Source organism: Diadema antillarum, unplaced genomic scaffold, assembly GCF_040938485.1.
Source record: "Diadema antillarum isolate AM-2024a unplaced genomic scaffold, OU_Dant_1.0 seq00002212_RagTag, whole genome shotgun sequence".
Lineage (NCBI taxonomy): Eukaryota > Metazoa > Echinodermata > Echinoidea > Diadematoida > Diadematidae > Diadema > Diadema antillarum.
Window position 1 is genome coordinate 166,305 of NW_027272846.1, and position 18,085 is coordinate 184,389.

Here is an 18,085-nt window from a genome sequence, read left to right on the forward strand (position 1 = left end):
CCCACAGGGTGAATTGCTCCTCCCTTATTCCGTAAAGTTTTGAACACCCCATTTTCCAAGACTGCCCATCTCTCTGCCATTGCTATAAGGCACTGGTAAGCACTGCCTCCTTGTCAAAACTCTAAAAGGGTATAAATCCTGGTCCAATTTTTCCAACCTTACACTCTTTAACTCTCAAAGGGGTATAGTCACGCATTCAAGTTACTCTGAATCTCATGGTGTAAGTTAATTGTCCGGTTTTTTTACCCCATTTTTTTTTCTTAATTTTGTGAAACTCACAAAGAGGATTCCTTAAATTGTTTTAGTTTTTCAAACGCTCAAGAGGTTATAAGCCCAGCCCCATGACCTATTCCCTTTGACTTTTAAAGTACTAATCACAGCTCGCTCTTTACCTTCAAATGACTTCCAATGCACCTGTCTTACCTCTCCTTTCAACAATATGTAATTGTCATAGGCAATATCCATCTGCAGAAGATATGAAACGATTAGGGTCAGATAGATCCCCCAAATGGTTCTGCAGATTCAGGTGTGACCTGCCATGCTGTTTGTTTGTTTTTTTCCCCTTAGTTGTTGGCATATATCTGTCATATGTTCTTTTCATCATTGTGATGTGTTTTATGTGTTTTATTCGTTTGGTATGTGAAAACATACAGACCCATTGCGAAGAAATGAAAAGAACGTAGACTCACTTGTATCAACTGCACTTTAGTATCTCACTCTGTACATATGTAGGTCATTTTTATCATCTTTATCATTCACATCCATTTTTTTTATCCTCCTATCTTTCCATCTTCACTCAATCTCTATCCCTCTCTCTCTATCTCTATTCTCACCACGTACTTATCTATTAATGGCTTTTTCCTTCTTCTGTCCCTCCATGTTTTTCCACCTACCTATTTATCTGTTTATCTATTTATCCTTCAATCTAAATATCAACGTATCTATTTATCTACTGATCTATCTATCATCTACATTTCTATCTTTCTACTTGTTTCTATATGTTTGTCTGTATTCCTACCTACAGGATATATATGTATTCATCTTTCTTTCCATTTATCTATTAATCTATGTACTGTATATGCTGTTATTTTCGCGACGATTTAATTTGCGCGAATTTCGCGAATCACAGTTGGACCGCAAATCAACAACACACGAAAACGTCGCCACGAGCTAGGGTAATAGTGCAGTCACAATAGCCTCGGTGTCAATTTGCGAAAAACATGTCTCGAAAATGTCTGTGACCTCATTTGCAAAAAAAAAATCTGTATATGAAAATAACAGCTTATACAGTATTGATCTATTCATCTATCTGTCTATCTATCTATCTATCTATCTATCTATCTATCTATCTATCTATCTATCTATCTATCTGTCTATCTATCTATCTTTTTATCTATCTACCCATCTGTCTATCTACCCATCTATCTATCTATCAATCTATATATCTTTCCATCTATCTATCTTTTTATCTATCTATCTACCCATCATATATCTATCTATCTACCCATCTATCTATCTTTCCATCTATCTATTTATCTCTCTATCTACCAATCTATCAATCTACATGTATCTACTCCTATCTATCTATCAATCAATGCAATTCTATTCACACCCATCTCCGTTCTCCCATGTTTTGCCTACAGGACTTCAGCCTGGTATTTACAGCCCCAGTTATCCTGCCATCAGACAACGACGCCCACAGCATCATGTCTTGAGGGTGCTGGGCCTGAATGGAGGAAAACCCAGAAGACTTTCCTTCATCGGAAACGCCTTAGAAATCCGTCTCCTGCGACATCTTTTCTCCTTGACAACCAGCATGCATCATCCATATTACACTTCTTCTAAGATTTGTGGAATCAGAAAGTTGTGTGCATTTTTTCTTTTTTTTTCTCTTTTTTTTCTCTTTTTTTTAGTGAGATTTGTGAAAACTGAATTTGTTTTCTAGAGATTTTGACTGGGACTACATATTTTTAGGATGGGCTGCCCTCTGGTAAATTTATCTTAATTCAAAGTTGAGTCAATGTTTCATCAGATATATGACATCTACATGGCATAAATCAGTGGTGACTAGCATTTCTTAGTTGTTTCTTAGGAAAGATGCATTATGAGATAAATAATGATGGTTTTCCCTGGAGATAGTATTTACTTGTCTTTCCTCCCCTCAAATAATGGAGATCAGTTATGTAAATAATTTTCCAGCATATTTACAGTGTGATTCAAGTTATTCATATTCCATACCAGTGCATGGATCCCTAACGCCGAAGATGGATGGAAAAACGTGTCACACAACCCAGCTGAAAATTCATGGCCTTTCAGACATGTCTGAATAAAGTTTCACAATACGCCAAACTACAATATGTAGTCTCCATGTCTATACAAAGAAAACAAAATGTTTTTTGAAAATGCAGCAGTGAGGCAGTTCAAAGTTTGTTGAGTCCATTTTTTCATCACTTTTGATCTGGTTGAACTACATCATGGTATTCATATAGCATTTATGCACTTTACCCTTCATGGTGTATATAATTCCTTTGACAGATGCAAATTTTTTTTATCTAGTTCATATTAGTGTGATTTTGAATGTACATAATATGACCTATAATAAGTTTTTTTTCTAGACTTGAGATTTGAGAATAATATACGTTATGTATGTATCACCTACACAATTTATACATTTCAGCATAAGCCTATACCTCTCAGTATAAGCTTAATAATACATCAGTAGGCATTTGCGTATGATGTATCTAACAGTGTACAATACAAGCCTCAAGAAAAATATATTTGCCGTCCATGGTGAGGCATATTTTTGAGTATGACTTGCACACTTTTGTTGTTTGACCATTGAGATGTACAACACGTATGTATGTGAACTCTTACTGACTTTGTGCTAGCTCATTGCTACACTGTACTTCCGTCCTGTCAAGTAATATTTCCAGATGTGTTACAGAGAAATGTACTTTAATATTTGATAACCTTTAATTTCAGATGTTTTGTCGTAACATGCCCTTTTTCATTCCCATGGATTGACTGAAGTGTATATAAAGCAAAGTGAATGGCTTAACCTGATTTGATGGTCACGGTATAATTTGTGTGTGTCCGTGTGTGTGTGTGTGTGTGTGTGTGTGTGTGCTTGGTTTGTTCTTGAGCTTTTAACCTAACATTTTGCAATTGGGAAGATCCTAATCTGTCACATCTAATCTTTCTAAGATATCTCTTGTCTACAACACTTTGTTTACAGTTCCTGTTTTATTTCAGCATTCTGGGAACCTTTACATTATGAGTAGAGGTTTTGTTTTTTTTTGGTTTTTTGGGTGTTTTTTTTTTTCAATGGGAAATGCCCATTCCTCTGTCACACACAAGAAAATAGACCAATCACCACACGAACACACAGACACACACAGTCACTTTCTCACAAGTCAAAGTGCACAAATATAAATCATTCCCACTTCATACTCTGTCTCATAAATGTGCAGCTTGATCACCATGCATTTACATTCACAGTAAAAAAAAAAGATTAAAAAAAAAATAACGAGGGGAAAAATATGGTGAAAGAAAAATCACATGCACGTATCATAAAGACACATCAACGGCACCAAACTTTCCATCAGCCTCTTGTATAAAACAAGTTTTTTTTAATTTACCATGAAAATCACACGTTAATATATCCAATCTCTTCTTTTTTATGCTTTTTCTCACGTATTTTTTTCTTCTTTCTTTTTTGTACAACACACTTGAAACCTCCTTTAGTTACCAAGGCAACTGGGGAGATGGGCCGCATCAGTGGGCGCGGCCAGTGTCCGGCCGGCAATGAGGGCCACTGACCGGTTGAGATCTCCTTAAGTCAAGATATGTTTGATACCGGGGATAAGGCACATACCTCTTCCCCTAGTATTATCTCAAGGTTTTTTTTTCTAAAAAAAAAAGAGAAAAAACAAAAACAACAGACAATCTGTCTGTTCTCTATTTTATCCCAGAAAGGCTCTTGACAAAAGAATAATAATTATAAAAAAAATGTGTAGGCCTGTTAATACATACCTAGAAAGAAAGATGTTTTAAGATATTTCCTAAAATCTATACAATACTCCAAGTCCAAATTTGCTAAAAGTTGTAGTTCGGTTGTTGGTTTGTTTTTGTTTTTTCTCAGAAGAGGTGAGATTCATCGACTGATTATGAACAAAGCTACTGAATGAGCTACTTCATCACAGCACAAACTTGTGCGTTAAAATCTGTCTTGACGTCCCAAAAAAAGAAACAGAAAAAAAAGTAAAACTTTGGTATAAAAACAGGAATCATCATTATTGTCAAAGGAATGTCTGCAAGTGGTCATCGACCCTTCGTGTGTGCTCAACAGACTGACCGTCCTGTGCGAGGTCAAAGGTCGGAGGCCAGTGTTTATGAAAGACGATGTCGGGCTGGGATTGGAGTATATATATAATATCAATAAATTAATCAAGTACAAACGATTTTCTTTTAGCTCTAGTTACACCACACAAATTATTGTCTCAAACAGAGAGAGACTTGCCTAGCACAACTACATTTGAGAACACGAAGGAAAAAAAAAAAAGATGCACTTAACAAATTGGTTACTTGAAGGAAAAAAAAAAGAAGATATCTAGCAAGTTGCAACAAAAATGTTATTTGGAAAACAAACCTCACGAAAAGAGAGAAAAATGAGAGAAGTTAAAAAAAAAAAAACACAGCCTCACACTTGAGATAACACACACAAACATATGTTGCAATGAAGAAAGAACGGCAGAATACAAGACTGAAGAGAATACGACTGTTCTTTCAAAAAGAGAATACATGATCGGAGAAGAGCCAGAGAGAGGAGAGGAGGACACGAGAGAAGGTTTTTTTCGCACAGTATTGAGAGTTTATTAGCAGAAATAGGAGAAAATAGAGAGAAAAAAATTAACAAAGGATAAACGTTTGTCGTAGGAGGAGGAGAAAGTCAAAACTCAATATAAAAAATGGCGGGATACACGGTGGCTTGATGACCATGGGTGAATGAAAGCAATTACAACTCATAACCACTTCCGAAGGACACGCTGCTGTCAGGACACGGGGATCATGTGACCAAACGGTATTGATCATGTGACCAAAAGGTATTGATCATTAGTTCGCGGTTTCCTCCCTGCAGTCTTATGTGCAGGGATGCGTTTGAGACCAAGGCGAGAGAATCTATGCAAAAATGGAGACAAACTTTGTGTCTTGCTGTTGATGGGTCAATGCCAGTCCATAAAGTCTTGCTTGGTACTGTTACGGTAACTATGATGGAGCGTGACCAAAATTTTTCTTTGATTTGCGCAATTTACAGGGTATAAACTACAACGCCAAAATGTGTCCTGGCAGCAGCGGCATCAGTTTCCTCTAGAACGACTGGAAAGAAATGCATCACACACAATTTTCTCATCCCACGCTCTCTTTGCGATCACCCTGTCCCTAAAAATGAGCGGAATGGCCTCGATTAATAGGTACAGGGTGTCACATATCTGGAGGCATTTCTTTCCAGGTCTTTTTTTTGTCTGTGTGTGTGTGTCCTTCTTTTCTTTCTTTTTTCTTTTTGTTCCGAGTGTGTATAACAGCAACGAGATGTAGTGGACAAAGCCAACGACTTGCAGAATAGAGAGAAGTGTAGCGATAGACCCTTTCACACTTAGTGCGTCTGATCGAAGGGCTTTAGACAGATAGGGGTGAGTGAGTTACTTTCACACAAGTGTAGATGTGACAAGGGAGTAATAAACTCAAAACTGGAATAAAAAAAAAAAGTTCATGACGAAGGAAGAAAAAAAGTAAAATACAAGCCGTCTTCACTTAACACAATGTGAATAGGGGAGGAACAAATATATATACAGTGAAGTAGGGGGGAGGCAGAAAAAACTGGTGTGCGTGTTAATGCTTGCTGGAAAAAAAAAATCACTCGCCAAATTTTTTTTCTACGTGTGATAAACATTACATGCTGCCAGCCAAAGATGTGTGAAGTTAGAGGTGTTAAACTTCGATATGAAGAAGCTGCTGAGAAGTAAGATATATGATGAATGTGTGCACAAGGCTTTAAAGTAAGCACAAAATGCACACGTAATGACGGTCTACTCTTTGAGAGGGAAAAGGAGTGGGAAAAGAAAAAAGGGGAAAATACTCTCAAACAGGTTTCCTCCTCGTAAGAACATGAAAAAAATAGCAGTAACATTGATACGTAACCTAAAACCACTGCTTACTTAAAATCTTAGCTAGCCAAAGGTACACTCTACGGTCTACAGTAATCTGAAAGCTACATTGTAATCCTGTGTCAAATTTTACAAGCCACATAGTTATGAATACCACAGAGATAAAAGACATGGAATAATATGAACTTGCCTTTACACTACATATACAAGATTAATAAAATCAGAAAGTCAATCAGCGAAAAATGTATTCTCTCTCAGAGGCTTGTAATGAAATGCCTCACACACAGAAATAATCCCCTTCACTTTGTGCCCTTGCGCCTTTTTGATACAAACCGAATAACTGACATACACCAACTTATGTTGAATAGTGAGAAGAATAGCAACGGATGGGGGATCTAATAGAAAAATCCATATCCATAGCATCAGATACACACGGCTGGGTTGCATCACAGTTACAATGTGAACACAATGCATACACAAGTGAAATGTTGTGGAACATATCCACGGATTTTCTAACTTAACACAACCCCATGTTCAGACTATACAATGATTTCCCCCATGTCCAGTGGCTTACACATATCATGTCCAATTTTAACAAAAGCGGGGCCTCTTTTTTTCTTCTTCTCCCTCCTTACATTTGTCGATGCATTCATCGCTTTTGCCCAGAACTTGCGAGACTCACTTCAAGCTATTTTAGTCATCACCCAGCATTAAGGCACATTTAATCAGCCTCGGGTTCCAGAACACGGGAACTTAAGATGTGACCTTACGATATAAGAAGTCAAGGAAAGGAAAAACACACAGAAAAACAAACCAACCACAGCAGCATTAACCTCCTACTCCTACTCTCCCCGATCATCTTCTTCTTTAGCAGCCATATGCACAAAGGACATACCCAGAGTGGTGTTACGTGAGGGTGAGGAGAGACAATTGAAATAGGGACTAGACACTATTTAAAACACTTGCTTAAGAATGGAAGGGAACGTATAGGTACAAGAAAAAAGGGGTAAGCAGGAGGGATGAAAAGCGGGGCACTGAAAAAGTTTACGATGCCATAATTTTCCCGGCTGGGCCTATTCATTCTCAATGAACATGATAATATCACACTGCAGATATAACAAGAAGGGAGAGAGAGAGAGAAAAAAAAAATCTTCTAATCTAGAAATAACATGTACAAGATTTCAATCTCTGAATATACAACACAAGCATTATTTTCATATCGTGAAAGATGAGAAAAATCCTACGAAATACATTAGATGAAAAAAACAAATCAGTAGATGAACAATACGATACATTACTGCACATATTTCCATTTCGTGTTTAGAATAATTGACATTTATATAAGTTATAAATTCAGCGCACTTCAAAACAGGAGATTTATACGCTACAGCCTCAATTATTTTGAGCTCTTGCTCCATTCATTGTGCCTTAACGAATAAAAAAAAAACACACACCACACAATATCTCTTCCATTGAATTGCTGTCCATTCTTTTGACTCAATGATTGTCTCACGAGTGGATGTCTTAAATATTGCGGGATCTATGACGTGATGTTATACCATCCACTTAAGGCATGCATGTTACACAAGAAGCAATGCTCACACGGACATCGGGTATAGGGGATGTCATAAACTGAACGACAGGGTCTGAAGCAGGCAGACTATCTCCTAGTCAGCAGCACTGCAGAACGCTGTCATACATACAGCACCTGATTTTCCGTCTGTGTTTTAAAGTTTCTCTTATTATTGCTTCGGCGAGCCAGACTATCACCACATCACCTTCAAACTTGTTCATTTCCAGGCAGAGACAACTCTGTGGTCGTTAGGCACGTTTCACGCTTTGCCAAGCATTAAGATGGAACACGTAAAATAATAGGGTTGCGCTCACACTTAAAAATGGAATGTTGATTCTTCTGTCAATTTCTCACCAATACAAGCGGTCAGTCCCTAGTTTCTATCTGTCCACAGAAATTTGCTACGTGTTTACCTACATTTCATTCGGAGAATGACACTGAATCTCCACTCTTCCTGTCTTTTTCTCTTCCCTTCTTTTTTTTCTTTTTTGAAAGAGAGATTTATGCTAGTAAAGCATGCACAGCAACACAAAACACCAACAAAAAACCTAAGATCTAAAAAACCACTCAAGAGAGAATTTGCTTTGCAAGAAGTGATGAAGCTGATTTTTTTCTTTCAAAGAATCAAAGTTAATCAAAGGATACTGCTCTTGGAGCACTTGGAGAAGCAAATTCGAGTTATACACATACAGAGATTAGAAACTTGATATAACCAAGGTGATTACCCAGAGGTCAACTAATTCCTCTTCTCTGACCAAATCGCATGATTTCAAAAACATCAAAACTGACGAAACATTGATGGCTTATCCTAGACATGTTCTTGGGACAGCAAAATCCGCTATATCTGGGACTAATGATACAAGAGAGAGAGAATATGCAGTAAATCAATGAAATATACACCACAACACAGTACAATCCAGAAGACGAGAAGCGCGAAAAAAAAAACGACGCTTCCCAGAAAATGAATTCATGCAGATAATCGAGAAACATTTTTCAAACAGAAATCGATAACTCGTACACCAGAAATAAAGCAGATAAGAGATCCGCACATCGTCAATAATCTTCCTAATCCATCTAAATTTCTCCTAAAAGTTTTAATCTATATACAATGTATCACTGTAAGCCAAAGACAGGGAGATGGGTAAACAGTGCGCCTTAGGAAACTTCTGCAACATGCTTCTAAGAGGTTCTTGTCACAAAATATTGCCACAAAGTTGTAGTCAAGAGTACCCCACACAAAAAATAAAAATAATAATGATAATAAGTGAAATGACAAGAACACACTTCAGTTGCAACTGTTTCATAGAAACACTCCGCAACTTCAAACGCCACTGTAGTGGATTCAAGACGACGAGAAGATTTTGCATTGGGGAGGGAGGGGAGAGGTTGAATAACACCACGCAAAAGCAACCAAAAAAAAAAAAATCATCAAAATGAAAAGCAAAAATTCAAGGGACAGAAACACCCTGTGAGTACACATGCAAGATGATGTATAAGTTACACAAACAAGCTGTACTGTGCCTCTTTCTGCTTGCCACATTTACAGCAACAAAAAAAAAAAAAAAAATCGCGTCACTAGTGTCAAGTGCTGTCCAGAGCGACGCCGTTCAATCCGGAGTTCTGCCGAGCAACGGTTTCTTCCCGCAGAAGTCCCTTGCCGATCTTTTGCTCGCTCACGGGGGCTAAAGGGAAACGATTATCAAAGACTATTGTTCTTCTCTTAATTCGCTGTACGTCGTATTTGCATTGAGTGATCCCAATATTAATGGCACAAAGGGTGAATTCTCCATAAAACAACAACAAAAAACATCTTTGCTTTCTCTCTCTCTCACTCTCTCGCGTCGGCGGTCCACAAGGGTGACCTATTGTGCTTGTAGATGTACTGCTTCGCGTAATTCTATCTTTTTGATTTCTTTCCCCCGCCGCCCACGATGCTGCCGCCTAGATCTGGGCTTTGGAGAATGACACTCGGAGATGGTTGGACTCAGCCAGCTGATAATTGTGCATTGCCTGAAAGAAAAACCAGCAAAAACGGGACAAATCACTGATGAGAAAACATTTGAAACATGCGGACTTGTAACGTGAAATCTACTTGCTATTGCAAGTACTGCAAATGATCACTAATTTGATATGCTTGTGGTTGGTGTACTGATGATGATTTGAGTTGTATCTTGAAAAAGAAATCCACCCCAAAATTTAATCAATTTCATAAGAGAGTGAAAAAAAATCCCTGCAAAGCAGTGCAAAAATAATATAATAAAAATCGGATAAGAAATAAGGAAGTTATGACATTCTGAAATTTCATAATTTTTGGGGAGACACTTCTTGACTAGTCTTTACGAATATTCAAATCAGCAAGTTGACAATGTCACGCTCTCACAATTTCTTATTCATTTCAGATACAGAAATGACAACAATCTCACATTTCAGCTGTACAAAAGTTAAACTTGCCTTACAACCACCCAAAACAAAAAAGAACAAATTCTAACTCTGATACATCTTGGTATGGGAACATGCTTTTATTTATATTAGATAAAAATAACAGTTTTTCCAAACTTCATATAAAATATACGTGAAAAATAGTGATGGTATGATATCATCAACTCACTCATTTGAATATTCATAAGGACTGGTCAAGAAACGTTTTCGGAAAAAATGTGATATTTCAAAATGTCATATCTTCCATATTTCTTATTACATTTTGGTCATTTTTGTATCGTTCTGTAGGAAATATTTTTCTCTTTCTTTTGTTTGTTTGTTTGCTGTTGTTGTTGTTGTTTTTTGGGGGGAGGTGGATTTCCTCTTTAAGCTTGTGGTTGTTTTGCTCTACAATCTACCTAGATGATGCTCAAAACAAAAGAGGGGTAATGTTTCTGGAAGGAGGGCGTAGTCACAGTGAAGGGGGTGGGGCATTACTCACAATTAGGGCGTGTGTCGCCTCCTCTACCGATCCCATCTGAATAAGAGCCATCTTCCTGTCTTTCCTGTGGGAGGAAAAAAACAGAAACAAACCTGTTATTCCTGTTGTTATCTACTACATGTATCATGGCATACCAAAATGGTTTTATGAGAAATGTGAAAAATGCAAGATGCAATCAACACTTGTAATCAACAGATGTAATCAACAGATGTAATCAACAGATGCAATCAACAGATGTAATCAACAGATGCAATCAACAGATGTAATCAACAGATGTAATCAACAGATGCAATCAACAGATGTAATGAACAGATGTAATCAAAAGATGTAATCAACAGATGTAATCGACAGATGTAACCAACAGATGCAATCAACAGATCCAATCAACAGATGCAATCAACAGATGTAATCAACAGATGCAATCAACAGATGTAATCAACAATGCAATCAACAGATGTAATTAACAGATGCAATCAACAGATGCAATCAACAGATGTAATCAACAGATGCAATCAATGGATGCAATCAACAGATGCAATCAACGGATGCAATCAACAGATGCAATCAACAGATGCAATCAACAGATGTAATCAACAGATGCAATCAACAGATTATTCAACAGATGTAATCAACAGATGCAATCAACAGATGTAATCAACAGATGCAATCAACAGATGTAATCAACAGATGTAATCAACAGATGCAATCAACAGATGCAATCGACAGATGTAATCAACAGATGTAATCGACAGATGCAATCAACAGATGCAATCAACAGATGTAATCAACAGATGCAATCAACAGATGCAATCAACAGATGTAATCAACAGATGTAATCAACAGATGCAATCAACAGATGCAATCGACAGATGTAATCAACAGATGCAATCAACAGATGCAATCAACAGATGTACGCTGTAATCAACAGATGTAATCAACAGATGTAATCAACAGATGCAATCAACAGATGTAATCAACAGATGCAATCAACAGATGCAATCAACAGATGTAATCAACAGATGTAATCAACAGATGCAATCAACAGATGCAATCGACAGATGTAATCAACAGATGCAATCAACAGATGTAATCAACAGATGCAATCAACAGATGTAATCAACAGATGTAATCAACAGATGTAATCAACAATGCAATCAACAGATGCAATCAACAGATGTAATCAACAGATGTAATCAACAGATGTAATCAACAGATGCAATCAACAGATGCAATCGACAGATGTAATCGACAGATGCAATCAACAGATGCAATCAACAGATGTAATCAACAGATGCAATCAACAGATGTAACCAACAGATGAAATAAAGTGGAAATTACATACGAGGCTGCAGTACACATGAAAATATATCAGTAATGTGATCATTCCTTTCTGATTCTGTACATCAATCTAAACTATTTCGAATTTCCTGTCAGTTTTCTCCCCCCCCCCCCCCCCCCCTCAGTGTAACAGGTGTCATTCCAAAATTCTCCTGACCATCTGGGAGAAGAATGACTGGCATTTAATCACTACGATGTTTAAAGTTCTCGTGTTAGTACAGCAAAGTACTTACGGGAAAAACTTGAAGTTGGCCACAGCACCATGTTGACTGAATGCATCTTTTAATGTGTCTTCATCAACAGTGGGCCTATGAGGAAGAAAACAGTGAAGATCACGGGTCACATCACAATGAGTTGACAAAACATATCATGGCACATATAAAAGCGTGAATACCTCACACTTTTAATATGCATTCATACACACTGGCTGCAAAGCCAGAAGGATGTAAGTCCACCATCTCTACGTAAGGTAGTCAATGATTGACTGCTTCCACATTATGAAGCATTACAGAACGACTGCCCTGACAAAAATCTTTGTGAAAGAACGCTCAAAGAACAACAGGCTGTTATAATCCTCATCATCTTTACGATGAATAGTGGTAGTACCAGCAGAGGACAAGATACATTTACATGTGAAGAATTTTAATTGCAAATGGGGTTAGGTGCCATTTTTAAACATTTTTAAAATTAGGTCTATCATCAGATGGAGCAAAATTAAACCTTTCCAGTGATGCCTCACTTGTTACATAACAAGCAATATTCTAGAAGTTATGATGAAAAATATCCCGTATTTTCTTATAATTTTCGTTGTTTTTTTTAGCAGCTTTGATTGCAAATATCTCAAATTAACACAAAGTGTTTGAAGAAAAGGAAACTCACGGAATGTTTGAGAGATGGAGTGTTGAACTCGGTGGATAGATGTTCAGGAAATTCTTTGAGCCGGGCTTCTTGAAGCGGTGAAGCGGCGACGTGCTGAAGTCCTTGGTCAGACCGGCGTCCTAGCAACACGAAAGGAGCAAACGAGGATTTCATACAAGTAGTTCTGGGCTGAATGAAGGACTCATTATCAGAAATCGGGGCAATACAGAGATATGGTAGTGCCCTGAACTTCTACCAACGGTCCCCTTTACAAAAACTACTGGCCACACGTCTCTCGAAGAGTCTTATCAAATTTCACATAGGAGAAAAACTCTTCCAAGCTCCTGTAGCTGTAGCATATTATTCTATTTTCAAGTCAGCATGATTACAGCCAAAACCACTAATTTCTCGTTATCAAATCTGCAATCAAACACGATACAGGTTTGTATTACTCTACATAGAGATTGATGATCAGAAAGCCGATTTGAGTCAAATAAAGTGAAACGACGTCTGTAGATGGCGGCAGACTCGCCGTGCTCTCCTTACCGGCTGGCCTTCTTTGGGTAGCTGAACCATCTGATGCTTGGACGACGTCACGCGAATCTGTTTGCCGTATAGCTTCACCCCCGACAAGTGCTTCATGGCTGTAAAATGATCGAGCGATTGCGGTCATAAACTCACACAAAAATTCATGAAGAATCGTGGAGTTCCTGTAGGTACATGAGTTTTTTGCACATACATAATACTCACACAAAACAAAAAAATTCTGCCCTCCACATTTGAATACGTTGTCAACACCTATGTGCATCTATCGGTTTAAGTGAAGAACTTGGTCAAGCTGACTGAACTTCAAATTCTCATATGTATTCTGTACATTAACTACACTGAAAATAGAACTCAATACTAGGATGTTGTGTGAAAAAAAACAACAACAAAGAAACATGAGTAATATTTCGCTAACAATGTCTGCATACTTCAAGTTAACACCATTGTACAGCTGTAAGAAAGCACTCCGTAAAAACCATTCAACATTCATCCCTTTATTACTGGATTGATCCCCCGTCTATACATAACATACAGTACATTCTATCATTCCCTACATCAAAGAAAAAGCACAGAAAAATAATGGCCGAATCTCATACAGTCTGTTTCTTCTACTTGATGACATAAATGGTATCCCGGGGTACCAAATAAAAATCAGCCATTTTGTTGAAATGTTTTTTTTTTTTTAAAGGTTGTACCCTGGGTTGCCAAAAAGTGGAAATTATTTTGGTGCTGGAGCTAGCACCCGCTAGCCACTGCACTGGCACTGCACTGCACTGCACTGAAGCACACGCTATTGCTAGCATAGCGTACCATGCATGCATAGTATAACATGCAGTGGCACGGGAATGACTATGTACACGCACACACAGTGCATGCATTTCTCTGCGGCTGTCCTCGATTGGACGTGAGGAGGCGCTACACAACGTGGTACCCCGGGGTAACGCGTGATGCATCACTTACTAAAACATGAATATTTACAATGTAAAGGGGTGGAAAAGAGGCAAATATACATCTATATGTTTGTATCTTATTCACTGTCATTCTATATAAGCAATCTTGCCTAGCTTTATGAGTTTATTATGACTACTGATGAAGTAAATGCTGTGTCGTTTTGGTCGCCCACATACCTAACTGAGCTTGGTTGGCATCTGTCATCTGAATGAGGGCGTTATCACGCTTCTCATACAGAATCTTCACCCGCTGAACATCTCCGTATACACCTGCAAAGGACAAAAATTAAAATATAATAAAATGAAAATAAGCAAACGAATGACAAACAGAGAGGTCGTCAAAAGATTTAAGACTGTACTCTGGCAACAGAATAAACACCTATGTCAGTTAAAAAATGAAACACACAGTAAAACAGCCATGCAAGTACGCTACATTCGAAGCAATTTATTCTATTCCATGAATACGAGAATAGAAGAAAAATCAGAGACGACACAAGATAAGGTCGGTCGATTGCACACTTTGCAAGATCATGCACCAGCCGATGATTGTTAACAACAAACATTAAAGAAAAGCAAAGGAGATCCAAGGAAAGAGAGAGAGAAAAAAAAAGAGTGCACAATAAAACATTTAATGAGCTGATCTCCAAGGACAAGATCAGAGGAGTGGTGCAGAAAGACCGAGTCAGTATCAAGATGAGATTTAAAGGGGAGCCATTGGGGCACAGAAGTTCACTCATTGCCTTCAGAATCATGTTGGGTGGTGTTCAAAGTCTTTCAGGATTGCAGAGTCATAGGAAACTGGTCTCGACGTTTATCAGTCATCCAAACTCAAGCTTGAAAATATTCTGCTATTATTATTTGAGTCACATGAAAGTGAAACATTTCCAATTGTGATTTTTCTACCAGATTTTTTCAATACAAGTCATCATCTTCTCGGCGAAATGAATTTTACATCATCACCAATCGGGCTATTCGAGGAATAAACCGATACAAAAAAAAGGGGGGATCTTAAACGGTTTTATAAAACATGAATAAACCACAGATTAGGGTCTTCCTACTTCTTGACCTTAGTAACAATACACCCATACCGGCATGAAATAAAGGAAGAGGAGAAAACAACAACAACAAAGAGAACCATGCAGATATAATATATAAGTATATTTAAAAGAAGTCAGGGAGAGGAAGGGACATTTTACTATCCTGGGAGCGAAAGCGTTAGTTTGCCATTTTAGAAACAAGCATTTGCAACAGGTGTTTTTATAAAGTTGCATCAGATTTGGTTCAGCAAGTGCGGTGGGTGTACTGACACTGGCTTATATGCAATACCTGTATCTCTGGTACTGACACCCTATCTCCAAATGTAATGGATCATAATTTACAGAAACACTCATCTATTTACTTGTTTATTCATTCATTTATTTTCTTTCTTCTTCTTTTTTTTTGAAATAGATTCGGTATGATTATCCTGAAGGTTGGACAAAGAGTTCGGGAGATACAAACAAGGCATAGGGAATTGGTGTCATGCACGGCAAACGGACAAAAATGTCAAAATCACAGCAAAGAGATTATTGAAGACCAAAAAAAAAAGGGTAAAACATTGAATAACGATACATAACATGTAATGTCAAATCATAAAATCAAATTGATACAGAACAATCAATATGCACAGTCACATGAAGATGATGAAAATCTATCTACATATTCTTCTCCCCTTTACTCATCAAAATGATGTGAAGTCACCATCCACAGAACTGAAAGAAGTCATAGTTTTCCCTGGCTTATCAAGACAAGAATGGACTTACTACTCTGCTATAAATATTACTCATCTCTTTGATTCTTGCACATAAATATCTTTTGCAGCCTAGAGTGGCATAATAAAACTGTGCCAGAGATAAAAGTTTGAATCTGTGCTTATTTTGAAATTTGCAATCAAGTTTTACTTGGGCTATGACATACTCAAATGAACTGTCACTTCTAAAATGCTTTACCAGGTCAGACAATTACATGTGTGAATATATAATACTTGTTTGTTTGTTTGTTTTCATTCAAACATTCATTTCAAAGCATTAACTTCCTCATGTGTTTTGGATTGATGATCTACTAGAAAGTATTGCCCAGTTTTGCTACCATAATATGCAATTTTACACCATTTACCTCAAGAATAAAAATTTACATAAAATTTGTGCAAAAAATAATAATAATAATACAAATTTCATCTCTAGCTATGACTGGTATACAAAGTTAAAGCACAAGACTGCTGAACACAATTAAACTTTTTTTTTCTTTTTTTAAACATTAAAAATACTGATTAAAATATCATTTCTGATATTTCAAATTTCAATTTTCAAAAACAAAGGTTAAAAGTGCACTAGTCAAAATGAAAGTCAGGGTGTTTGAAGCATAGAAACATGTTTCTGACTTTAAAAATAGGAAAAAAATACAATCAGGTGAAACTATATAAAGATGGAGTAGAATTCAAACATTCTAGAAGACTGGATTTTATCCAAACAGGAAATAGTATCAATTTTCTTTCTACAGTTAGCCGTCCTTTCAAATTCTATGATTTTATTCTTACTATTCATACTCACCGTGAGTAAAAAGGAAAATGTTATCACTGTTTTCAGATTCATTTAGAATTGAATCCATTAATGCAAGTCTGATTGACTTTTGATATTTAGCCAGTTAGATCAGTGTGAGGGGTGTACAACCACAAACATTGGTCTGCACAAATTTGGCACATGGCATATCTTAATTTCTCTATCCCTGGAAATTGACCAGACCTAAAATTGTCAGGAACACTTACTGGTCAGCCCCTTCATTAAACCGTTATCACAGTTCACTTGTCTAATGAGTTACTACATTGTGACCAACTGACTTCATGTCTGCCAAATTTCTAGAAAACTAAGTGGTACCTTCCAGTTCAAAGCTGGATACTATACTACTCAAGATTGTAGAATAACACTCATTCTGTGACTCTGACTCATATCTTGAAAAGGACATATTCACAGTCTGTGATGGCGTGAGGTATTTGACGCCTAGCATAACTGTGCATTAAAAATGATACAATTTTGTGGGGTTTTCCCATTCTTTTTTTTTTAAAGGCAACACAGATCCCAAGTCTGAAAGAATATTGCTAATTTGCACCAGTATTGCACAACCATCAGTCTCAAAACAGCATGGGGGCTGGCCAGTAATACACACAACACCTTTTTCCTTTCTGAAATCAAGGCACAAACTCCTTATGAAAAACAGTACTACTACTACTCTTACCAACAATGGTAATAATGACAATAATAATTTTTAAAAAAGAAAAAAAATGGATGTGTATGATGAAGTGCATACCGAAAAGGGTAAAAAGGGCTTGAGGTGTAACCAGCTATATGCGGAAGTTGAAGGATGCAACAGCGGAGAAGGGCACAGCGGACGGATGAGGATCGAGAGGACAGACGACAGGTTTTTTTGTTTTTGGTTTGATTTGAGGGAGAAAGAAAGAAGAGGAAAAAAATGTGAAAATTAAAAAATATATATAAATATATTTATGTATATGAATATCAAAACACATGATGAAATTGTTCAAGTATACAGTTGTAAGAATACAGACTCAATTTTTTTTTTTTGAACAGTCTTAAAAAGGTCATATGACATATTACAAAGGTTTCTTTGATTTTATGGAAAATGGAAAACAGAATGGGAAATATTGCAGGTTGTTCTTTTTTTTTGGTACATCAGCATAGAA

General features: G+C 37.1%; 2 protein-coding genes across 2 annotated transcripts in view; one reads left to right on the top strand and one right to left on the bottom strand.

The window, feature by feature from the left end:
* Positions 1-1,715, top strand: part of LOC139714260 (sperm flagellar protein 2-like) — a 47,602-nt gene extending 45,887 nt beyond the window's left edge. The window contains exon 44 of the mRNA XM_071625975.1: positions 1,644-1,715. Within this exon, the coding sequence (XP_071482076.1) occupies positions 1,644-1,715 (72 nt within the window). The remainder of the gene's footprint in view (positions 1-1,643) is intronic.
* Positions 1,716-7,446: 5,731 nt separating this feature from the next.
* LOC139714267 (polypyrimidine tract-binding protein 1-like) overlaps positions 7,447-18,085 on the bottom strand; it is a gene marked incomplete at its 5' end in the record, with an annotated part of 43,576 nt that continues 32,937 nt past the window's right edge. The window contains 7 exon segments of the mRNA XM_071625982.1: positions 7,447-9,747; positions 10,658-10,721; positions 12,229-12,303; positions 12,875-12,993; positions 13,400-13,497; positions 14,527-14,619; positions 17,692-17,725. Of these exon segments, the coding sequence (XP_071482083.1) occupies positions 9,679-9,747; positions 10,658-10,721; positions 12,229-12,303; positions 12,875-12,993; positions 13,400-13,497; positions 14,527-14,619; positions 17,692-17,725 (552 nt within the window).